This window comes from Leptodactylus fuscus, chromosome 3, assembly GCF_031893055.1.
Source record: "Leptodactylus fuscus isolate aLepFus1 chromosome 3, aLepFus1.hap2, whole genome shotgun sequence".
Lineage (NCBI taxonomy): Eukaryota > Metazoa > Chordata > Amphibia > Anura > Leptodactylidae > Leptodactylus > Leptodactylus fuscus.
The window spans coordinates 162014621-162040313 of record NC_134267.1 but is presented as its reverse complement, the minus strand read 5'-3'; the positions used below and the strand labels follow the sequence as shown (position 1 = coordinate 162040313).

The 25693-nt window shown below is 40.8% G+C and overlaps 1 protein-coding gene across 1 annotated transcript in view; it reads left to right on the top strand.

Annotated features, from left to right (window-relative positions):
- Nucleotides 1-14118, top strand: part of ECT2 (epithelial cell transforming 2) — a 47315-nt gene extending 33197 nt beyond the window's left edge. Inside the window, exons 19-25 of the mRNA XM_075266705.1 lie at nt 74-152; nt 340-459; nt 2226-2364; nt 5657-5811; nt 10444-10551; nt 11100-11246; nt 13816-14118. Of these exons, the coding sequence (XP_075122806.1) occupies nt 74-152; nt 340-459; nt 2226-2364; nt 5657-5811; nt 10444-10551; nt 11100-11246; nt 13816-14118 (1051 nt within the window). The remainder of the gene's footprint in view (nt 1-73; nt 153-339; nt 460-2225; nt 2365-5656; nt 5812-10443; nt 10552-11099; nt 11247-13815) is intronic.
- Nucleotides 14119-25693: the final 11575 nt, after the last annotated feature.

The window sequence follows — 25693 nt, the reverse complement described above, 5'->3', positions numbered from 1 at the left end:
GTTTTAAGTCACAAAAGAAGATGATGTGGTGGCTGCAGTGCATAAATCTATACCTTTTTCTTCAAATTGGCAGTCACATCAATGAAGATAAAAGAAAAACTGAAGGGCAGCGACAAATCTTTGATGTGGTCTATGAAGTGGATGGATGTCCTGTAAGTAGTTAATCTATCTAATGTCCGTAGATAAATTACAATGGATGTCGATCATTAGTGAACCACGTAGAGTTACTACCCATTAAGTCAATTTGATGGTGCTTTTTAGGGCATATATTTTTTTTCCTTTACAATTTACTGTCCCCCCAACTAATGTAACTTTGTCTATTGCTATTCTTTTTCGTAGGCAAATCTGTTATCTTCCCATAGGATGCTGGTACAGAGAGTGGAAACTGTAGCTCTCGGGGAAGATCTCTGTGACAGAGGAGAACAAGTCACACTCTTTCTTTTTAATGATTGCCTTGAGGTGAGACTACAGTGAATGTTAACATCTGAGGAGATGTAGGAGATCTGCTAGAAAATTGTTAATGGAAGAAAGTTGTCGGAAATTTAAAATGCATCAGGTTAAAATGCAGGGAAATGTGTGGAAATTGTTAATGTGTTATGCTTCGGTAAGAATATGTTCCTCTTATAGATGCTGCTATTGCTTTAATCTTTTATTACTCCAAATTTTTTATTTCTGGATTTGTTTTTTTTAGTTTTTATAATGTATTTTATTTTTTTCAATTTGTAGACAGATACACACAGCCTTGACTATATGCAATATAGTTACATCCCTTCTTACTGCACTAGCCCTGAAGTACAACTTGTAACATTGATCAGGATGAATTAACCATTGGGAAGGGGTCGGTTTATGTTGCCAATCTGTTTTTCTGCAATTAAGTTCAATTGTGAACTATTATCATGCTGTATCTGTTTTTATTAGTTTTATTTTACCCTCTTCATTTCTTTGTTCAGAAGTGATTTATTATTGAGAGTGATTTATTACTTGTGGTTTCACTGGAGGAGGAGAGTGGGGAAGGGAGGAATATACAGTGAGAGCAGACAAATGAATTATGGCAAATATAGTTTGCCTACAGGTATTCCACATGTAAAAGTGTTACAAGGAGTAGCAAGTAAAATAAAGCCAAGTGAAAGCTGCACAAAGAAACTTCAGCACTGCTGTGGGTGTATTTGCCGATAAATTTGGAAGCTGGTTAACCCCTTTAATAATGACCTGTATACTCGGTATAGGTTCTCAGTTGAAGGTCTGCATGGGGCTGACACCTGGGATCTTCACAGAGGAGTTGTTTGAAGCAGCAGTGCTACCTGAGCGCTGTTTCCAATTAGCAGGTCATGTGACAAGTCATATTAGTTCAGTCACATTTTAGTGAATCGTCTTGTGATAGCAAGCACAGATTCGTACAAGTGTATAGCAGCTGTGCTTACCGTAGTAAGTAGTAAAGCAGTCGCAGCGCTCACTTGATTATTATGACCTCTGCTGATCAGCTGAGGCCGTAGAATTCAGGTGACCTCCGTACACTTGTCCAGCAGCTGTTCTTAGTATCGCAGCTTGAGCCACTCAATTAGGGCTTTGCTACAAACAGGGCATGTGACTGACTGAACATTAAGCCCCCCCCTCCTTGCAGACGACTGTATGTCTGGTCAGTGTGCTACCCGGGTTTTTGCCGGATAGTACACTGACACATTCATTTTTGTGGGCCCGTACACGCGACTGTGAATGACATGGTCACATGTACAGGTCGACAGTCCAGCCCGCAAAATAAGGAACGGATCACATTCCTGTGCGACACAATGTTTTTGAAATGGCAGCATTCCTGCTGCACGTATATTCATTTTGCAGTGCCACGTGGGGCCCTGGTCATAACATATGAGGCAAGAGCTTTCCCAGCCCATACAGTAAAACAGCCATAGCCCCTTCATAATTCAGGTGCTATTAGCGCCAGCAGGAGATTGAATTAATGGCATATAGTTCGCCAGTCTAAATACATCTCACCTAATGTATAGAGCCATCTGCCTTTAGCCTTGTAAAATGTACTGAATAGAGCAGCATTCCCATAAAACTGATCAGTTATTGATGACCTATTCTGACAATGGGTCATCAACAAAAACAACAATATGTATAGTTTTTGAATTATTGTTCCTTGTATTGATATAAATGTGCAGTATTTTGGTGATGCCATTCTCTTCTGAAGACCCTCCCCACATTTAAAGACTACTTTGTATTTTTAGATTGCAAGGAAGCGACACAAAGTTATTGGCGCTTTCAAGAGTCCTCATGGACACACAAGACCCGCTCCATCTCTGAAGCATATTAGCTTGATGCCTTTGTCACAGATAAAGAAAGTTCTTGATATCCGGGAAACTGAAGGTGTGTGTGATTTTAATGTTTGTTGTGTGTTTTTTGTTTTTTTTTTTGTTTTTTTAAAAAAAAAACTATAACCACTTGTTTGTGATGTAAAGCAACCATTATATGCAAGTCTTGAAAACAGACAGGGTGTGACATATATAATGTGAGATTTGGGATTCTCAGTTAATATTTGTTACCCCATTTGCCCACCTATAAATTTTAGTGGTTACACTCCAATGGCAGTATCACAACAGGTTATACCGACAAATAACTATGACCCCCAGGTAGAAAACAGGAGGATAACTCTATTAGGTTGAGGCTACACATTGGCTCAAAAAACCTCTGCAGCTATTCTACAAAGCCAATTATTCCAGAGCATGTGGTTTCAGCCTTAAATGGATTTCCTGGCCTACAAATATTGATGAGCCATCATTAGGTCATCAATGACAAATCGGTGGCTATCTGACACTGAAGAGAACTAAAAAAGTATATTATTGTAGTTGTCAACTCTTACGATTTTACAATCGTTCCGAGTTTTACTAACCCCAACACTGGTTCTATTTGCAGCAAAAAAATTGCCTTGTACCAGTTTTATTTGCTATTTAGACCCTTCTTCTAGGTGAGGGGAGGGGGTGAGAAGAATTTTGCTTAGTCCCTCTCTGCTGCAAGAGTTGTAGGTGTGAGGCTGAATACAGAGACTGATATGTCACATGATGGCTTATTGATTGTTGGATAAATTATACTTTATAGTGGCACCATTCAATATTCTGTAGAACGTACTGGGAAGCTGGAAAAAAAAAATTCAGAATGAGGCAATTTTATATGGGTTTAACTTCTATGGCATTCATTGTGTGGTAAAAATGACATGTTACTTGTATTCTGTGGGTCAGTAAGATCACCGCGATACCAAATTTATATAGTATTTATGTTTTGATGTGTGTCACCATGTTCTGACACCTGTAACTTTTCATATTTACTTCATATCCCCATGCGACCAAGGATGTACTATTAATAAAGATATATTACACGGTTTCTTCTATTTAAATGCGTTATTCATTAATGAAAACATGTTTATAACTGAAGTACACACTAAGGACTGGGTGTTTCGTTTTCCTTCTTAAACTGGTATCTGTCTGATATTGTCCAGTCAGTGCCAAGTGCCTCGTTTTGGTAGAATTGTAACCCCCTTCAACGTCCTAGGGGGTTGACGATTGATCTCCATAACAGGTTCCCTATTGAAGGATCCCTTACTTTGGTTCTATTACACACTACCAGTATGTAGTGGATCGCCAGCAATTTTAGAATATCTGGGGTGATGGATCAAAGCTCCCTGGGAATCTTGTCCCCTAGGTAGTCTATTGAATATTTTTTTAAAAGCCTTTTTTAAGAACCAATTATAAAATCTATAGTTTTAATTTAAATGAATTAACCTGTAAAGTATATAAATCTGGTATTCCCCTGATTGTACTGACCAACAGAACATGTGGTGATGTGTTATTTTTACTGTGAGGCAAACGCCATAAAAAGTAGACTCTTTAGAAATTGGCACAATCCATCTCATGGAACATAAGGGTTTTCCATTCACACGTGAGAGCTTTATTTTTTGTAGGGCAGTTGTTAAAGTAGTATTTAAAGTTATGACTGTTGTATTGCAGACAGGAAGAGCAAAACATGAAAATTGATGCAGTTCTTTAAGGTTATCTGGGAAGTATTAACCTACTTGCCTTGTACCGGTGATGCTGATGGTTGCTTCTCACCCTTTCCTCAGTTCCCTAAACTGAGGAACCTTTTAGAGACAGCGTGCCCAAACTGCAACCCAAAACCTACTAATTTATCACCAACACAGCAATTTAACCTTAATACTGTGCAGATCCACAGTTGGGGGCAATTATACACGGTCTGTAATAATATCATTTGTCAGTTATAAAACAGATACTGTGTGATTAAAAATGGTAAAGCTCCCCCACACAGTACAATCTGCTGCACAGTGGCCCCCACACAGTGCAGTCTACTCCGCAGTGGCCCCCACACAGTGCAGTCTACTCCGCAGTGGCCCATACACAGTACAATTTGCTCCACAGTGGGCCCCACCCAATACAATCTGCTGCAAAGTGCCCCCCATACAGTATAATCTGTTCCACAGATGGGTGCCCGCAGAGAGGACTCTGAGTCCCACAGGTTCACCATCACAGGTCTATAGCATATTAGAGACTGAAGCTAACAGCATTGATAGTTTTAGACCCCAATATGCTAATTCTGCTCCCTGTCAGGTGGGTGGTCCCTGACTGCTGTCCTGTGGACAGTTTTTAGCTGAAGCAGTCAAACCCCAATTAACATATTTGGGTACTGAAACTAATAGCAAAGATTGCTAAGGAACTGTAGGGACTAAAGGGAATATTCCTACTGTGCCTATGAAAGGATGGACAGAGGTGGTGGAGGTAGCAAAAGGTCCTCTTAATGCAGTGTACCTGCACTTAATGGGGACCCGCACAGCATATTAACAAACCTAGCAGAGTAGATGGTTAGGTCACGTAACCGCCCAACAACCTCTTCTAGGATCAGAAACCAGAGTGTAAGATATATTGGAAAACACACACCAACGTTATGTCTGTCTAGCAGTTTTATATAAAAGTTATAAACAGAACTCCAATAAATATATATATATAAAAAAAAAAACTTATACAAGCCATTTCCCTGTGTTCTTGCCATTGGCCACATAAAGGTTAGTGGGGAAAAAGCTTTAAAATATCGCCATGAAGAGCTATAAATGTGTGCATGTTACTGGCATATATGTTTGTGTGAATATATGTGTAAATCTTGTATTTTGAGAAACCTTGTGAGTATGTGGTGTACTACATAGTTATGAGTTATATGAAGCTAGTTTTATTACTAGCTATTACTGTTTGTTTTCAATAGTAAAACCTGTTTCCCTGGGCACAGCATGCCAGTGTAGTGTGCCCATCTGCCATTATAAAGCTGCAGTGAATTAACAGCAAGACTCAGATTAAAGTTAACATTCATAGCTATGTAATTCTATACTCCTCCATGGTTACACAGCTAAGAGGACGTTCTAAATCTGAAAATATAAATTTACAGAGTGCTGAATACTTCACGCTTGAGCGCTCTTTCTGTACTGTACCAGGCTGCTGTTTTGTGCCTTACAAAGATTTCCATAATAAACTGTATATTGTCTGTATTTTATATTAGAAGGACATAGAGTTTGTCCATGCCAAAAACCTTGTTTATTTTTGACTAACGTTCTTTGGCGTTGGCATCATAAAACTGATGAATGTTTTTTCATTTGGCTCTACAGAATGCCATAACGCATTTGCATTGGTAGTGCGACCTCCAACAGAACAGACAAACCAGTTATTTAGCTTCCAGCTGACAACCGAGGAGCCTCCGAAGGTGGATTGGCTGAAGATGTTGTGCCGGCACATAGCCAACACTATTTGTAAAGCAGATGCTGTAAGTAGTTTCCTCCCTACCACTATATCAGAGAGACTATTTAAATTACATTCACAGACTTACTGACAGTTCTCTAGCGTCTTCTGTGCCATTTTAACCACCTTTTTTTTAAATGTATGGATTTTTTTTTGATTTTTTTTTATGGGGGGGGGGGTGGTTCACCCATCTAACACTTACCTAATTTAATGTCTTCTCTTAATAAGCTAGCACATTTCATGTATCTTGCACCTTCATTGAGGTAGGTTAGGTTTCATGTGTCAATATTGATTGATGAGGAATAAAACTTTGGTGGCTCCAGGGCCGTGTAGTACCTTTGTACCATATAGAAAGTCCAGGTAAGGACAACACGGAGGTTTCCTGAAAGAACAGGTAAGCGCTTAACTACTTCAGAGGAAAATCTTGCAATTATGGGATCGAGGCCAGCACAGAATCTAAGATCGATAATGGCAGTCTGCAGTATCGCCCTCAGTGCTTTGAGCTTGGTGTGGCAGCAGGTCGGACGTCATTTTGAATGTGCATAGTTGACTAACCTAGGGAAGGAACAGTCTATGCTAGAGGGGCAGCTGCAGTCAGCCAAGTCTACAGTTCTCTTGAAAACCAGCCAAAAGCATTTGTCTAGTTTATAAGATGTAACTGCTGGATGCAAAAAGTTTGTTTAACCTAGCATTAAGCAAGGTGAGGAAAGTACACATGTACAAAATAAAGAATGAAGTGCCAGCCAAACCTGTAAATCTTACTTTATATTAACCGCTCCTCTGCAGAGCGTTCGCCATAGCAGCCAGCACCTCCACTGTAACGCTTACAGAGGTAATGCTGAAGCTCATACCTACAATCAGAGATCGCAGGCACGAGCTTCGGCATCTCCGCTGTGAGAGTTACAGCGGAGATGTCGTCAGGAGCAGGAGCCAACCTGTTCTGATGACAGCCGGGAGCCTAATGAAGGCTCCCAGGCCTGTCATCACTATATTACTCTTGCGGCTGGTCTATGACCCTCCGCAATAGTAATGTATAGAATCTCCCATAGATGGCAATACACTAATAAAATAGTGGGGGGGGGGGAGTTTTTTAAAAAATTAAATGTTGTAAATCCCTCCTTTCCCTAGAATACATATAAGAGTGGGTTCACAGCAGTACCCGATCTCCATTATGCAGGTTTCCGTTTTCTGTCAGCAGAAGATGGAAACCAACATTGCGTCCGCTGGTGAGCGCCCGTGAGCCTCTTCTGCTCTCCGTGGCAAAAACAGGATTTTTTATTTTTTACCGCACACAAAGTCCTGCATGTCTGACTTTGTGTCTAATTAAAAAAAAAAAAAAAAACAACTTTCGCTGCGGAGAACAGAAGACACATGAATGAGTTTGAAAACTGCCTGCTGGTTTCAGTCTCCTGCCCAGTTTCTCGGGCAGGAAACAGAAACCTGCATAACTGAGATTGGGTGCAGGTGTGAACCTGCCCTCAAAGTAGAAAATTACTGTGAAACACATACATTAGGTATCCCTGTGTCTGGTCTACTGAATATAGGGGATCTGCAGTGCTCCTGTTCCGTCGGGAAGGGGTTAATAGGAGCACTGCAGATACCCTATATTCAGCCAGACTGAGTTCCAATTGGGGAGGAAAAAACCCCAATCCTCAATCTCAGGGAAGGGGCGGGCAGACAGGCACCAAAACACCCCCTCCCCTTCCCCAGCACCCAGCAACTACTGCATCAAAAAATTCCAGCCACTTTAATTTTTGAAATTTTTCAGTAGCTGCTGCATCTCTGTAGAGACTGCTGTGGGTAACAAAGTCAACAACAACCAGTCAGTGCTGTGGAAAAATGCATGTGGTGCTGTGATCTGTTCTTTTGCTGCTTCTGCAGTTTCTTATAAACAGGTTTGTAACGGATACTTATAGGAAAGCTGATGAGACCCTATAAGTCATACCTAACAGGGCAGCCATATAAATTGTTTTTGACTACCCAGATTATCATGCAGACCTACATATAGGGAATACAGTGCAGGAAGTCTCCAAAGGCTGCTTACAGCCCCCACCTCGGAAACTCTCTATGTATTTACAGGATATTTTGTGTGCTTTAACAGAAGTAGTTCCCAAGCTTATTATTGTTGGAACTCGTGAAAAATGTTTCCTTCCTGGGGGATCCTTAAAGGGGCTCTATCATTGGGAAAAGTCATTTTTAACTAAGCACATACTTACATAGCCTTTCTAAAGCCTATTTCACACGTACCTTTTGTAAGTTACTCGCCTCAGTAGTTTGAGAGTATAAACCATCTGCATCCACTGGTGATTTAATATCTGAAATTTATGCCTTAGGGCATTTTATTACGCAAAGGGGGTGGACAGGCATGCTAGAACACTTTCTGAGAAATTAGTCTGTCTTCAGTTGACTCCTTAGGAGTTCTCTGTATATGCATGAAGCGGAGGCAAGTACACCTTTGCTTCATAATGCATGCTTTGGAAACTGGGCTGTGACTTCAATGGGGAAACTTACATGACCCAGGAGCACAACGATCTGTAAGTATTAGGTAATTTTATTTAACAAACCTACTGCAGACAAGCATGCTATAGACCAGGGGTGCGCAATTAATTTTCCCATGGGGCCACATGAGAAATTGTAACGGTTCTAGAGGGCCATGCGCGTTGTGGCAAATTTAGGTCCACCCACTTCTCTGCTGACTCCGCCCGTTCTCAATCATTTTTCCATGTGACCCACAAAATAAAATTCTCCTACAGTCACCCTAACGTTATACACCCCCACATTATAACGTTTTCCTCCAAATGTCCCACAGTATTAAGTCCCTCTCCTGGTGCCCCAGTATAAACCAGTAGAAACTAGAGGGCACATTAAACTGGGGCAGCTGGAGGGGGGCATTAAACTGGGGGCAACTAGAGGCAGACATATCCCCCCACGGTTTAATATCCTCCTCCATCTGCCACCTAGTTTAATGTCCCCCCTACATGTGCATTAAGTTTAACTGCCCCCCCCTCCCCTCATTCTTGCTCATACATGCTGTCTCCTCTCTCTATCATCCAGCAGCCTCCATTGCCGGCAGCTTGCAAAAAGCACAGAGTCCCATGTGGCTCTGCCCACTGACAAGTCATAGCCTATCCTGGCATCATCACAGGTCCTTCAAAAACCTTCCACTAGCTATGCGGGCCGGATAGAAGCAGTCAGAGGGCCGGATGTGGTCCTTGGGCCGCACATTGCCCAGATCTGCTATAGCCAACACTAAACTACTGATCCATAAGGAAATTCAGTTGTTTAGTGTCCAGAACTTGTCAGGTATCTCTCACACCCCCTCCCCCTCCTTACTCTAAACCAGGGGTGGGAAATTTTTACCCATGGGGCCGCATGAGAAATTGAAGCTGTTCTAAACTGCTATGTGCACTGCAGCAAACTTAGTTCCACTCACTTCTACATAGCAATGTTTTGTGATCATAAAGTTGTACATGACAAAATTAGTACTAATAATACTACAACTTACCCTGCAAAAAAAAGGGGGGGAGACACACACCACATTTTATATATTAAAAAAGAGAGACACCGAGCGTACTGAGCGTAGTATTCACTGTTAAGCTGTGACAAATTTTGTAATAATGGAGAACGACCAGTAGGCCCCTCACCTTATGAGGTTGTGACAGGATCACAACACCCAAAAACACAATTGTCTAGTAAATACTTCTGCTGAGGGTGGCAGCGGTTCCATCAGTACACACCGGATATCCGGGAAACAAATAGGACAGTGGAAGGAGAAGAGGATCCGCGCTCAAAGGTCAGGCGGAAAAGGCGAGAAGCGATCATGTAGAAGAACACGACTTTATTGGTAAAACAGTACAGCACAACGCGTGTCGGGTTGTAGAAAACCCTTTTTCAAGTGCAAAAATCAGAAATACACATCGGGTACGTGTGATTTTTGCACTTGAAAAAAGGTTTTCTACAACCCAACACGCGTTGTGCTGTACTGTTTTACCAATAAAGTCGTGTTCTTCTACATGATCGCTTCTCGCCTCTTCTGCATGACCTTTGAGCGCGGATCCTCTTCTCCTTCCATTGTCACATTTTATATATTTACTGCAAACTTTGTACTCTGCATTTTTTTTTTTTTTTTTCTTTTTCCCATAGTGCGAACTCTGAAGGTTTAAAAACTTCTAACTTTACAGCAACAGTAAGTTTAGGAAAGGTCATCATAGAAAAGGTCATTACTTGAAGCCGGTCAGTTTATAGTTTCCTGTATACTGTAGCAACATATCTAGTATCATGTATGTAGATTCTGCTATATAAATTTTCATAAGTTTCCAGAAGACTCGATCACTGAGATGTGAATCATATTGTGCTTGTTTAGTAGTGAATGAGGTTCATAGTCGTTCAGCTTGGCACACTATTTTAGGCAAGGCCAAAATGTTTAACGCTTGCAATCATTCTGTGTAGATTCTGGGCGAGTTTCTATCTGGCAGTTTTCTTGGATTCCACTTGATGGCAGTAGAGATTTGAGAACTGCATTTCAATCTGCTGTTGGCTAATCTTATTTTATCAGTGGCTCTTGCAAAATTGACTTTTGTTTCTGCAATTTCTTTTTCGGCTCTCAACAGCAAATTTCTGTATTTGCATGATTTTTTTTTTTTTTTTTTCTTTGTAGGAAAACTTGATTTATACTACTGATCCTGATTCTTTAGAAGTGAACACAAAAGATGTGGACAGTACATTGAGCAGAGCATCGAGGGCCATAAAGAAAACTTCCAAGAAGGTACGTGAATGAGTTTACTTCTCTCCAATAGTAATTTCATTACCATTTTCATTTCTATTTTCTGCGGAACCGGTTTCCACTGTGATAGGGTTTTTTTTTTTTTTTTTTTTGTTTTACTATTTGTAGATATTTGGCGGGAGTGTATTATGCTATCTATGGCTGAAAACCTTCTGGATCTTTTGCACAACCCCAATTTGCACCAAAGGTGTGCTACTCTGTCCTTTTTATGCCCTGCTTGCTATTTGTAGTGCGCACAGCAGGGTGGAGATCACGGCAAGCTGGGAGGGGACTTGTCAGAATTTTATAACTCATACTAGAAAACTGGTGTGAGTTATAGCTTAAAGCTACGCCGGTATATGTTTCAAATCTGATGCACGACTCCTCCTGAGGGGTTCCTGAATTATAAACAGGTTGGGAGAATTAAGACTGCCCTCTTGACATGTTATGCTTTTATGCAAGCATTTTAAACAAGTCTTTGTTTTTGTTCCATCTCTTGTTGTGTAAATTTATTTTTATTCCTTTTTTTTAATAAAAAAAACTATTTCTAGGTTACAAGAGCATTTTCTTTCTCAAAAACGCCCAAAAGAGCCCTGCAGAGGGCGCTCATGGTACACAATACTCCTGATACGAGGAGCCCTGGTCCCAGCACAGAGGGATTTGCAAGCAGTCGCATGCCAAGCACCACCTCTCTAGCAGTACGTACAACATATTATTCTGTACACTTTCTGTGGTCTCTCTTCACAGCTGTCATAATAGGAGTAATTTTTTTTAATATTGATAACTTCATCAGCACCTCCACTGGTTCAGATGCTTTGTATTTCGATCCTTTGTTTTCAGTAGGAATATCATACAAGTAACTGTTTGTATCCTACCAAGCTTTGTTTGTTTGCTATTAAGTGCTAGCACCAATGTGCTTGGTGAAGTCTAGATATTCTCTCTGTATGCAGTGCTTAACTTCATGCTGACATTATAGGAAGGGTTCAGTCATGTCCTAGAGATGTCACGTGCACTTTGTTTTTTCTTCCATTTTGTGTACCTCCTTAATTTTATTCTTCCTACTTTTTAGCAAAGGGGGTTTCTATTAAAAAAAAAAAAAATTATCTATCTAATGGATAAGCTAGTGTATGTCTGTTTGCACTGTACTTCTCATCGCATCTTAAGGTTGCAAACAAAAGTACAACAAACTCTGAACGAAGCTCCTTGAGGAACCTTGGGTCATGGTGCCAATTTTAGCAGCTTAGATTTACCCAATGTGGTACCTTTTCTTCTGTAGATAGAAAACTAACCCGACCTTCTGCAATTGGTTAAACTGCTGCATTGCAATATCACAGACGACAAACAATGAAAAGTCATTGGAGAAACCTTACTTCAATGACTTCTCAAGTTTTGTTGTCTTCTGTGATAAGGTATCACTTCAGTAGTTTAACCAGTTGCAGACTTTCGGGTTAACTCGGCCACATCTGTTTTTCTGTACAACTTACAGGCTCAAAGCTTAGGTTTTTGGTGTTTTATACATTTACAGATTCTCTTGTATCCTTTTCACTTTGCCAATATTAGACTGCTTTAAATGTTAGAATAAGCTTCAATGACTTGTTGATATTTTTCAGTGACTAGATCAAATAAAGATAAAACACTTATGATATCTATCTAAAATTTACACTGGATCATTGATGATCTTTCTAAAATGTGTTCCCCTTCTTGTGCTTTATGAAACAAAATGCATGCTTGAATTTGGTACGATGTCTTAGGCTACCCTTTTAAGACTGATAAGTTAATCATTAAAAAAAAAAAAACGTAAAACCTTATAAAAAACATAAACCTACAGATTTTGAGTCTTGCTTCTCTACTCTGTTTTAATCAATGCTTGCTAGAATGAAAAATAGGTTTACAAATTTCTTGTGTGTTAAAGACCACAAACTGCTAGCAATAAGAATTACTGGTGTTGTGCAGTCCTGCAAAAGATCCTGATTTTGGATGATTTCTGTTTTGTGACTAGTCGTATTCAGGGGCAGAGCCTGAACAAATTATCATTTATGGAAAGTATCTAGGGCTGCTTATAGGGTAAGAACATGAAGATAAGGGTGTGAAGTATGTGTGGGAGGTTTGAACCTGGATATAGCAGAGATTATATGCAAGCAAAAAAGAAAAATTTTGAGCTCACCTCTCTATTTTTCCGTATGTTATTTTTCTTTGCCTTCAGGGTGCACGGTACACTCAGGACTTCATGAGCGAAAATTTAGTAACAAATGTGAAAAAGTGGAAAGTCGGCAACTCACCGAAGCAGCGATGTTCCTTTAAAATTTAACTTTTAATGAAAACTTGTAAATAAAACAAAAACAAAATATACATGTATGGGCAGAAAAGAAACAACCCCCCCCCCAAAAAAAAAAAAAAAAAAAAAAAATGCTAATGCATTTCGGAACGATATGTTCCTTCCTAATAGCTATGAGGAAGGAACATATCGTTCTGAAACGCGTTAGCGTTTTTAGGGGGGATTTTTTTTTTTCTACCCATGTATATTTTGTTTATGATTTTTCATTAAAAGTTAAATTTTAAATATCGCTGCTTCGGTGAGTTGCCGGCTTTCCACTGTTTCACATTTGTTACTATATAGCAGAGATGTGTATATAAGCAGGAAACTTGAAAGTAGCAGAATTGTGGGTGTAGGGGGTCTATGAAGTAGAAGAGCTGTGTGCTCAGGAAGACCAACTTGAGGCAGCAGTGTTTGTGGAGAGAGGAAATTGGGAGTAGCAGAGCTGGGTGTAAGTAATGTGGATGCAACAGGGCTGTGTGTGTAGGAAGAATAAGCAGAAGAAAAACGGGCAGTATATAGCTGATAAAGCATAATGGGGGTCAAATATAGTTGACAATTGGGTGGTCCAAAATTAAAGTTTTGCCTGAAAGTGGAGGGGGGGTCCTGCTTTCAGAAAATTCAGGTATCTCAACCTTAGACCAAGAAAACCAGCCATGTACATATGATGCTCCAGTGCGGTGTCAGAGCGTCTGTAGTCCGGTTTTAGGACCAGAGATCTTGCAGGCTTTGGCAATGCCCCCTTGCACATAAGCTTCATATTTCTAAACTGCTTTTTCATGTCAATGGTGCATCTTTTGGACTATGTGGACTGCATAAGGTATGATAGTACATGGTAGCATATGAAATGCTAAGGACCATGACTGTCCGCAGGTAACGTGATATCAAACCAGTCAGACTCCCTTTAAGTTTTCTCTTTCCTGTCTTAACAAATGATTCATTCCTGTTTATAGATTACACGCTCCTCCTCTACATTCAACATAAATGGACCAGCTAAACACACTGCTGTTCAGCGATCTAATTCCCTTGATGCGAGCTCTCAGAGTCCTAGATCCTGTGGTATATTGAGCTCTTTGTCTCGCTCTTTGAAAGGAGAAGCAAGCCAGTCTACCCCTCAGTTACACACTAGTCAGCCGGGTGAAACGTGTGTTGTTCCCAAAATTGTTACTGCAGAATACAAAGAACAGAATGACCAGAGTACAGACTCTGTGTCCAGCAAGAAGTCTATGACAATTCGATCGGAGCCCTCAATGTGAACCACATACTGTGAGCTCCATAGGTTTGCTGTGTCACAGTTCACTGACTGCCACCTCATCTGAGAACTGGTGATAATAGAAATGGGAACTAAAGACTCTTTAATGGCACAATTGTTTTAGCTTTTCTTTCCAAGTAAAGTGAATTTAGATTGGCACTAGTTGCCCTGTTGGCACAGACAGCTTAGAACTTGGGTTAATCTGGCCCCAAACTGATTGTTCACAGAGATGACCTATCCACAGAATAGGTCTTTAGTATGTCATCTGTCTGGATCTGCACAGCCCTCTTTAAAAGGAAGGCTGAATCATTATTTAGATGCTCTTACCTTTCAGTTATGTAAAACTGGAAAAGCCCAAATGAATCATAAGTATAGCTAAAGTTGGATTGTAGAGGTTTGCAATTTTCTTATATCATTACCCACACTTAATTGCTGTCCGAGAATGAAAATGTAGGTTTGGTTACATTCATAAGCTGAAAATCTCTCCTAACTTGGAGGACCTCTGCCAACTGCTTATAAGACGCTAAAACTGGAGTTGGAAATTTCTCCCTTAGCCCCCCGCTGTTCCTGAGCAACAAGTGCTATTAGCTTTGGTGACTCCTATGCTATTTGTGCTCTGTATTGTCAGGTTGGTGGTTTCCGATAGGAGGGGAGGGGGGTTTGACCCAGAGCTCAGTATCACACCCCTTGCCTACTTCTGTCTGACACAACCTACCTGACAGTACAGCGCCTAAATATGATGTGATGCTCTAAAACAAACAGCACTTATTATTCATGGAAATGGGGGGAGAATGGGAGGGGACCTGAGAAAACATTCCCACTGAGCTGTAATCAATGGCTGCATTGGTATCAATGCTTGGTATGTGAGACTTTTTGATCACTTTTTAATTGTTTTTTGAGGAAAGCAAAGTAACCAAACTACCTTAATCTGCACATTGTGTCTTTTGTTTTTTTGGGGATAAATAATGTCACTGTTAGATAATGGGGACTTGTATACACGTGGGGATGCCAATATCATATATAATATATTTTATTTTCATTTTTTAAATGTAAAGGTGGACTTTAACTTTGTTTTGTTTTCACTACTCCCCCACCCCCCATAGTATATAGTATTGCAGAACATTGCACATTAGTTCCTAGTTCCATTGTGGCCAAGCTTCCTGACTGCCATGGCAGCCCCTCGTAACCCACTTCTTATCCAATTTTTGCCCCTGGATGCCGTGATCACAGCATCCAGGGGGTTAATCCACCGGAGTCTGAGTGTCTTCCAACTCCAGCAGCTGGTTAAGAGCAGGATGTAATGCCGCAGGTACAGCTTCTGTGCCCTAGGCATTATAGCGCTGTACTATTACGGCACTTAGCGTGAATCTTGCACAGTTTAGCACTTCCTGTAAGCAAGTGGATGTTTTTGAGAAGGTAGTCACAAGATATATTAGAAAGTTACATAACTTGTATAATAAGCATGCATTTAAAACTGTAAAAACCATTAAGGCCAGAGCCCCACGGGACGTAAACGCCGCATCACAGCGTTTTACAGTAAGGGCAAAGTGGATGGGATTCTAGGGAATCCCAAGCCCACTTTGCAGTAAAATCCTGGGTGCGGAAATCTCAGCATGTCAGTTATATCTACGGAAATGCCAGCGGTTTCCCCATAGGTATAATTAGACAAAGTTTGCAGAGGTTTCTTCTGTGGATTTTGTTTCAAAGTGCTGTGGGAAGAAGCGCACTGTGTTTCAGACATGTTTTTTTTTTTTTTTTCTAACTGCACGTTTTTTTGCTGCGGGAGGTCCCATGGGGCCTTAGCCTAAAGGGATTTCTGAGCTTTTACAGTCCTATGAAAAAGTTTGGGCACCCCTATTAATCTTAATCATTTTTAGTTCTAAATATTTTGGTGTTTGCAGCAGCCATTTCAGTTTGATATATCTAATAACTGATGGACACAGTAATATTTCAGGATTGAAATGAGGTTTATTGTACTAATAGAAAATGTGCAATATGCATTAAACCAAAATTTGACAGGTGCAAAAGTATGGGCACCTCAACAGAAAAGTGACATTAATGTTTAGTAGATCCTCCTTTTGCAATGATAACAGCCTCTAGTCGCTTCCTGTAGCTTTTAATCAGTTCCTGGATCCTGGATGAAGGTATTTTGGACCATTCCTCTTTACAAAACAATTCAAGTTCAGTTAAGTTAGATGGTCGCCGAGCTTGGACAGCCTGCTTCTAATCATCCCACAGATGTTCAATGATATTCAGGTCTGGGGACTGGGATGGCCATTCCAGAACATTGTAATTGTTCCTCTGCATGAATGCCTGAGTCGATTTGGAGCGGTTTTGGATCATTGTCTTGCTGAAATATCCATCCCCGGCGTAACTTCAACTTCATCACTGATTCTTGAACATTATTCTCAAGAATCTGCTGATACTGAGTGGAATCCATGTGACCCTCAACTTTAACAAGATTCTCAGTGCCGGCATTGGCCACACAGCCCCAAAGCATGATGGAACCTCCACCAAATTTTACAGTGGGTAGCAAGTGTTTTACTTGGAATGCTGTTTTTGGACGCCATGCATAACACCTTTTTGTATGACCAAACAACTCAATCTTTGTTTCATCAGTCCACAGGACCTTCTTCCAAAATGAAGCTGACTTGTCCAAATGTGCTTTTGCATACCTCAGGCGACTCTGTTTGTGGCGTGTTTGCAGAAACGGCTTCTTTCTCATCACTCTCCCATACAGCTTCTCCTTGTGCAAAGTGCACTGTATTGTTGGCCGATGCACAGTGACACCATCTGCAGCAAGATGATGCTGCAGCTCTTTGGAGGTGGTCTGTGGATTGTCCTTGACTGTTCTCACCATTCTTCTTCTCTGCCTTTCTGATATTTTTCTTGGCCTGCCACTTCTGGGCTTAACAAGAACTGTCCTTGTTGTCATCCATTTCCTTACTATGTTCCTCACAGTGGAAACTGACAGGTTAAATCTCTGAGACAACTTTTTGTATCCTTCCCCTGAACAACTGTTGAACAATCTTTGTTTTCAGATCATTTGAGAGCGGGCTGTCCATGCTCGGCGACCATCAAACTTAACTGAACTTGAATTGTTTTGTAAAGAGGAATGGTCCAAAATACCTTCATCCAGGATCCAGGAACTGATTAAAAGCTACAGGAAGCGACTAGAGGCTGTTATCATTGCAAAAGGAGGATCTACTAAATATTAATGTCACTTTTCTGTTGAGGTGCCCATACTTTTGCATCGGTCAAATTTTGGTTTATTGCATATTGCGCATTTCCTGTTAGTACAATAAACTTCATTTCAATCCTGAAATATTAGTGTGTCCATCAGTTATTAGATATATCAAACTGAAATAGCTGCTGCAAACACCAAAATATTTAGAACTAAAAATGATTAAGATTAATAGGGGTGCCCAAACTTTTTCATAGTACTGTAGATATTGCTTAGGATAGGTCCTTGATATCAGATTGTGGGGATTTGAATATAGGTTTGCTAATAGCACAATATACGTATACTGAAAATTTCAGACGTGTGTGCATATATTTTAAAAAAATAAATGAAAATCAACCTCTATCAACGTCAGTCAGAATTGGTCATCTAGGCAATACTTATTCAATACATTTTGTGCATTCAGACACTGCTGTAAATAAAGAAATATTCGTTACAAGTCATGTAAACGTCTGGTTTCTGTATCTTTTATGCACTCATTATAGCAAGTCATTTTGCTTGAAGACTTGTATTAGGAGTCAGGGCAAGTACTAGATTTATATTCGTTTGCGGAAAATTGTATTGCTATGTGTAGCGTGCAGGACAAAAAGCAATTTGGCTAAAAACTTGGAAAGAAAGCTAAATCTCCACCATCATCACTGATGCACAAACTGGGTCTCTGGGTGAAGTGATCTTTCTCTACAATGCCTTCATTATGCCTATGGGGAGCATTCCTTATTGTATATTGCTAGTCTTATGTTCATTGCATTTTGTTGTGGCCATTTTATACCCATCTTAAGTATTTTCTTTTGCCTTTACAGCATGTCCCCTCTCCTTCAATGGTGAACCTGTTTGAACGCAAGTACCATACCTTCAGTCGCTCAACAACTCATCTTATCTGAGGGCCGGAGGTGATTTTTCTTTGTGTAACTGACTAAAGCAGCTGGCTGTTCTTAAAGACTGTCGTTCCAGTATGGTACTTCACAATAGCACTTCATATGAGGACATAGACTTGATCTTAAAAGATGTCAAATAATGTGCTCCACCCAAGTGCAAGGCAAAAGCTTGATTTGTAGAAATGGCAGAGATTTGACTTGTCTTTGACGTTGTGTCTGTGTATTATACATGTTTTGTGTTGCCATGATCTATACATGTCATTTATGTACATGCTAAGGGAATGGCTCTATTTCATCTCTGTTTTAGGTAAGGTTTTGCAGTCTATATATTATGAGAATATTATGGTGGTAAATTTTTGGTCCTTCTCTGGAATAGCTTTCTATAGTTCCTACACGACGACATGCTACATTGCCAACTAGAAAGTTTGTGCATTGCAGGCAGAGATCATGTAAGTATATGACCCCTTCTATACTACAAGCAGGTCTTCGTGGGGTATTTTCCGAGGCAGAAGAGCCCATATGGGGAGTAGCTGCATAGGATTTAACCCCCCCCCCCCCCTAGCCTGCTGAGTTGTTGTGGTCAGATATACATATAGCACATTGGACTTTCATGAATACTTATTTAACCCCTATTATACACCCCTGTGCAGTGCATGGAATCCAGGTAGGGAAAGCTGTTGGATGCTAGGGTTACAAAATGAAAGATGACACTTGTCTGCCCTGTGCCAAAGAAGTTGGATTTGAGACACTACATACAAGTGAGATCTCCCAGGATGTGTCAGATAATGGACTGAATACCTGTTTTGTAGAGGACTTGTTCTGAATAGCTGTACCTGGAACAAAGAATATTTTTTTTGTTCCCACTTTCTTGCTGGCTATAGCCTTTTTTTTAATTATTTTTTTGTTTGCTTTGCTTTCCTTAGAGCATTTTTCAATAATTTGCAAATTGCAATTCCTAGCAATAATTGAGCATAACCAGAGCCGCCTGCAGTACCTAGAAAGTACAATGTCCGTGTTACTTTTAATATTTAATATGAAGGGTTAAGACAATATTGAAAGTGTGTGAATTTGTTTTAGCCAGTCCCAAATATTTATTTGTAGTTAGTTTCATGCAGGGTCTCTGGTTATGTGTACTAACACTACTATTCCATGGGTAATTGTTTTGTTTTAGGATAGGAAATTTGGTATGTCGCATATCAGCTGCTCATCTCCTATACAAACATAATGTATTAGAAAAGAAAGCAAGTCTCTTTATTTTAAGACGGTTTGTGCTCACAGCAACAGTAACTTGTATATAAATAAATTGCTAAACTGATGACTTTGATTCTTGTCTTGTGTTTTTCTTTTAGGTGGTGGTGGGGGGGGTTTGAACAAAATTTGATTATATTGTGAAGTGCACAATGGTGTGGTGGTCTTGCCCATGGCAAGAGGGGCAATTACTGTATATACTCGAGTATAAGCCAACTTTTTCAGCACATTTTTCATGCTGAAAAAGCTCTCCTCGGCTTATACACGAGTCAGGGTCCATGGAGCACAGAAAACTGGAAGGGGGAGGTCCTTTAGTGCTACTGCTCTGTGATTGGCTTGTCATGAGGTCACGTGACTGTGATGTCATCAAAGGTCCTGTAGCCACTGGTATGAAAATCTGCAGATAAGGTTGTCTAAATCCTAGTAGCTCCGCCCACACCAGAGTCCGATCACATGGTCATGACTTCATCAGAGGTCCTTTAGCACACTAGGATTTAGCATCTACCCTGCAGACGAGTGGCCAGGATTCATTGTGTCTTATGGAAGATGTGAGGCACACGGGGTTAATGTGAGGGACATGATGGTGTTAACTGCTATTACTATGATCCCCATGGAGTTACTAAGCTGCAGTGCACATGACCAGACACCCCCCCCCACACACACACACACACACCCCGGCTTATACTCGAGTCAATAAGTTTTCCCAGTTTTTTGTTTTTTTTGTGGTAAAATTAGGGGCCTCGGCTTATATTCGGGTCGGCTTATACTAGAGTATATACAGTAGTTCTGAACTGCCTGGTGCAGTCATTGATGGAAATGCATCAGAATTTTTACTTTGCACATTTCATGTATTTGACACTCTTTGCGCCATGTTGGACAAGGCATTGCGGGTTAGTGGAAAGGGTATGTGTGTGGGGGAAGGTTCTGACATTTCATACAGCTGAGTGCAATAATGGTTGTACAATAAATCCATATGGACTGAGCTTCCTCTAGTGGTGACCTTTGGCAAACAGAATTGGAACATTTAACTTGTGTAAATGGGAACAAGGGGATTTGGAGCTGTACATGACCCCTCCTATGATCTACTTGTATGAACATTAAAAGGATCCTATCATTAAAACTCAATTTTTTGGGACTAGCACATAGGAATAGCCTTAAGGAAGGCTGTTCTTCTTCTACCTTTAGAAGAATAAATCCCGTTTTTTGTCGGAATGCAAATGAGTTATTTCGCAGTACTGGGGGCTGGCCTCAGCGCTCAAACAGCACTGGGGGCGTTCCCAATGCTACGAGAGAACTCTCCAACGCCACCTCAATCTTCTTCAGAAACGGCCTCTTCATACGTCGTCTTTTGGCGCTGGCTTCTATATCTTATAAGATGTTATAAGATGTATATGTAATAATCTGTGTATATAAGGACATTTTCCATCCATACATGTTGCTGACAGACTGGATTGTTTTTTCTATTGCAAACCCTTTTGCCTGGAGAGGGGTTCCTGCCGTGCAACTTGTGGGATAATCCCCAGATTTGCTGGTGCTGCTGCAATTATTTTTCAGATAGATAGATAGATAGACACACCTAGCTCCAATCTATGTCTTGTGGGAGAGGCATAAAATCCAGATAGTTTAGCCACATGAAATCTCAAAAATCTGATTCTGTTGTGTGATGCCTCCTGTTCGTCAATATGCCAGTTATCTGCACTTTTCACAAAACGTGAGGGGAACAGAATCCTTCACCTGAAAGGCATTGATTTCTCACTCCATTACTTTGCTTTGGACCAAGGCTGAGATGTCCATAGTGTTCAGCATTGCTTGTCCTGATGATTGGAAGAATGATGACAAACTGGAATTAACTGCAAGAGAAACAGATGACCTGCACAGATCTGATTGGATCTGTTCTATACTGCAAGAGAAATTTTGTCACATCCCAATCCTAGGTTGGCAAGCGGTGTCTACACAAACAGTCAGTCACAGCATTAGGCTAAAAGTCAGACGTCCAGCTACAGGTGTTCTAATGAATTTACGCCACTGCTCTTTGAAAGGCTAACATGGTGCACACACATCTTCAAGGATGAATCTTGCTTTTGTCTTTGCAGTGATAGCCAGAGATTTGGTCTGGAGACAACTTGGCCAATGCCATACTAGTCCTGCTCCTGGGATTGTGATGTGGGGTGGCATAGCCAAACCCTGTATATTCATTTCGGCTACACTAACTGATTGGTGTTACATTGATGTGGTTGTGGAAACAGCAGTATGGCCATTTATTCAAAATGTCCCAGGTGCCAACACCAGACCACTTGTTGATTGTACTACTGTGAGCAGCCTGCGTGGCCTAAACATTGTGCCATGACTTGCATCATTATCAGACTTGTCTCCCATCAAGTATGTCCTGGACGTCATTGGTCAGCAGTAGACCATTTTGATAAATTGCATGCCCAAGTGCATTGTGTTGTTATGTTTCTCAGACAACCATGAATAACCTCATAGATAGCATGCCAAGGTGTGTAAGTGCAAGTATTTCTATGTTTAGCGCTCATACTTGATACTGAATGAACATTTTTTTTGTTTTTTTAATATAAATATTACACCTTTTCATTTGCATATTAACTTAATTTTCTTAGTTCCAAGAATTTTCCTTCTTGGTGTGTCAATATCAATGTTTAGGTGTATAGATGCCATTCTTCACTAACAGGGACCCATCCATTTTCCAGACATCTATTTTACTAAACTCTTGTATACCGTAACAAATGTTTAAGGGGATATTGTCACTCCTTAGGGAGAGACCACCATATAGGTTTGTGGAGACTTATTAAGCCATTTGCGCTCCACTGTGAGGGATCATGGGAAGAATATGCAAATCTGTCTCCCATGATAATATAGGGAGACAGTGCCTCAGTCATGCAGCCCACTAGGGGGCGCTCCCTTTAACTTCATGCCTGACCTTCCCAGAGGCCTTTGCGGCAATGATTTGGGATTTTACCAAGTTAGTCTCTCAGCCGAAGACAGCTGTTTCGATCTGTTTGGATCTCTTCAGCCCGGTGCAGAGAAGACTAACTTGGCAGAAGTGAGAGGCTAGACCAGGTTAAGGGGATATCGTCACTCCTTAGGGAGAGACCACCATGTAGGTGTGTGAAGACTTATTAAGCCATTTGCGCGCCACTGTGAGGGATCATGGGAAGAATATGCAAATCTGTCTCCCATGATAATATAAGGAGACAGTGCCTCAGTTATGCAGCCCACTAGGGGACACTCCCTTTAACATCATGCCTGACCTTCCCAGAAGCCTTTGCTGCAAATGTAACAAATGTTTCTACAGCTTTTTTTTTTTTTTTTTGAGAATTCTATGTTGTGCTGTATATTGCACCATGACTTTTTTATGAATTGACAGCTGAGTGTTACCATTCTTGCTGAAGAAGTATACCCCTAATACAGTCTGACAGTGTTCAATCCAAGCTAACAGGAAAGAGGCTCCTATATTTCCTATGAAATACAAGAACTTACTAAAATGGCCATGTTGGGATAAAAGACCTTTACATTTACTAATCGTGAAAACTTGGACAAGCAGTCTGAAAATGTCAGAATTCACACAGTGGTCGCTGCTGTATGATAAATCTGGTGCATATTTACACGGTCTAGTTTAGGTTTATACCAACTTTTCAGTTGACTTTGAGTCAAAGGTTTTTAAAGTTGTCACATTTAAGCTGCTTTTACTGTGAAGCCAAACCTGCTAGTCTAGCAAGTCAGAAAAATGTAATCGCAAACTAGATACACCAGCATAAACCACATTGTTGTCGCCGCAGTAGTAAATCTGTCCCATTAGTTTCCTGAATTAAGAAATGCAATAGTTATTTAGACTCTCTTCAGGGATGGCTGCATAAAGGTAACAGCTATATGATGGGAAGATCTGAAGCAAATACAATGTCATTCTTCCTGCATCTCCCTCTATCCATGTTTTTTAATTCAGAAATCTATCTTGGTATGCTAAACTAACAAAATTTAAAATAGTTGTTAATATTTATCAATTAGTATTATTATATACACTGCTTTTGCTTTTTATATTTTAGTGTACTATTACTTTAGGCCTTGTTCATATCTGCGTTCGGTATTCTGTTCGGGGAGTCCGCTCGGGGACTACATAGTCTTATAATAGACACAGAATATAATAGACATAGACTCCATAGACTATAATTGGGTCCGTATGTATTTTTGCGGCGAGAAAAGTAGTGCTTGAAGTACTTTTCTCTCCACATGACTCGTGCAGATACTGAGCAGAAACCACATGGACCCCATTGTAGTCTATGGGGTCCATGTGCTTTCATTGCTCACCGCTTTTTAAAGCGTTCAGTATTTCGTTATTGGTCTGAGAAAACAGATACAATAAGTATCACTTCTTGTGAAAAGAAGAAAATAGAGCCTGGGGAGTTCTCCTGTGCAGGATCACTTGGACAAAGTGAGCACTACTTAATGGGGTTGTGGCGTTAAGGTAATTTATTATTATCTGATCGCTGAGACACTGACCGCCGGGTTCCACAGTGATCAGAAGATTGCTGAATGGGGCTTCATTCACTGCTGTGGGTCCTACCTGAGGTTACTTTTGGTTACCTGGTCTCCTGATTGCTGGGAACCAGCGGTCGGATCCACAGAGATCGTACACAGCTCCTATTTACAGCTGATATGTGCTCACCATTATATAGTTGTCACAGGCACAACTCTGTATATAGCAATAGCAGTTGTAGACTGGAGAATGTTTTCATCGTTGGCAATGACTCTTGTCTTATCTGGTGGTTGCAGATTTAAACAATGTAAGGTTTATCCTCCATTTCTCGGTGATGTCCATCACTGAAAGCTGTCATTCTTAATCAAATGTGTTTTATTCATTGTGCAGGCAGAATGCGTTCCTGGTCTGGGCCCTTCCTCAGTTTAAAGGGATTCTACCATTAAAAACTTTTTTTTTTGTCATTGACATGTTGGAATAGCCTTAAGAAAAGCTATTCTCCTACCTTTAGATGTCTTCTTCGCCCCGCCGTTCGGTTAAAATTCTGTTTTCCTTTGGTATGCAAATGAGTTCTCTCACAGCACTGGGGGGTGGGCCTCAGTGCTCAAACAGCTAGAGAACTCTCCAGCGCCGCCTCCATCTTCTTCTGGAACGTTGTCTTTGTGTCTATTTCTGGCGCAGGTGGTGAAATTTGTATCCCTTGGGCAGAGCCCTGTGCGTATGCCCGCGGCCACAAGAAAAATGGCCACTTACACAGTAAGTAAGCGGCCATTTTCTTGTGGCCTGTGGCCATGCGCAGTCTGCTCTGCCCGAGGCCTACAAGTTTCACTGCCTGTGTCAGAAGAAGATGAATGAAGACAACGTTCCGGAAGAAGATGGAAGCGGCGCTGGAGAGTTCTCTTGCAGCATTGGGGATGCCAGTGCTGTTTGAGCGCTGAGGCCCACCGCCAGTGCTGCAAGAGAACTCATTTGCATACCGACGGAAAACAGAATTTTAACTGAACAGCGGGGCAAAGAAGACATCTGAAGGTAGGAGAATAGCCGAACATTCTGAAGTGTCAACGACAAAAAAAAAAAAAAAAAAAGTTTTAATGGTAGAATCTAGAGATGAGCGAACAGTAAAATGTTTGAGATTCGATATTCGTTTCGAATAGCCGCTCAATATTCGACTATTCGATCGAATATCGAACCCCACTATAGTCTATGGGAGAAAACGCTTCGCTACAGGGGATCCTACCATTTGACTCAGGAGGGTCACCAAGTCCACTATCACACCCCAGGAAATTATGCCAACACCCTTGGGGGGAGGGGGGGTGTACAAGATAGAGCCACAAAGAGATAGGTGAGTGACATTCCCCCCTAAATAAGGGTTATCCCTAGCTAACCCTGCCTGTAGATCTGTCCCTGTCTCACATTCATATAGTTCACAGTCCCAAATTAGTCAAATGGTAAATCCACCATTCGTCTAAATTGGAGGTTATCTGTTTCCGGCCGCCAATTCCTTTTTCCGATTTTTTTCACTGCGTCCGTTGTCGTATTTCCTGTCCCACCTCCCCTGCACAGTTATTGGTGCAAAAAACGCGCCAGGGAAGGTGGGAGGGGAGTCGAATATTTAGTGAGTTTGCCACCTGGTGTTCGATTGGAATCGAACACCTAGAACGGCCTAATATTCGATCAAATATCAATTCGATCGAACGCCGTTCGCTCATCTCTAGTAGAATTC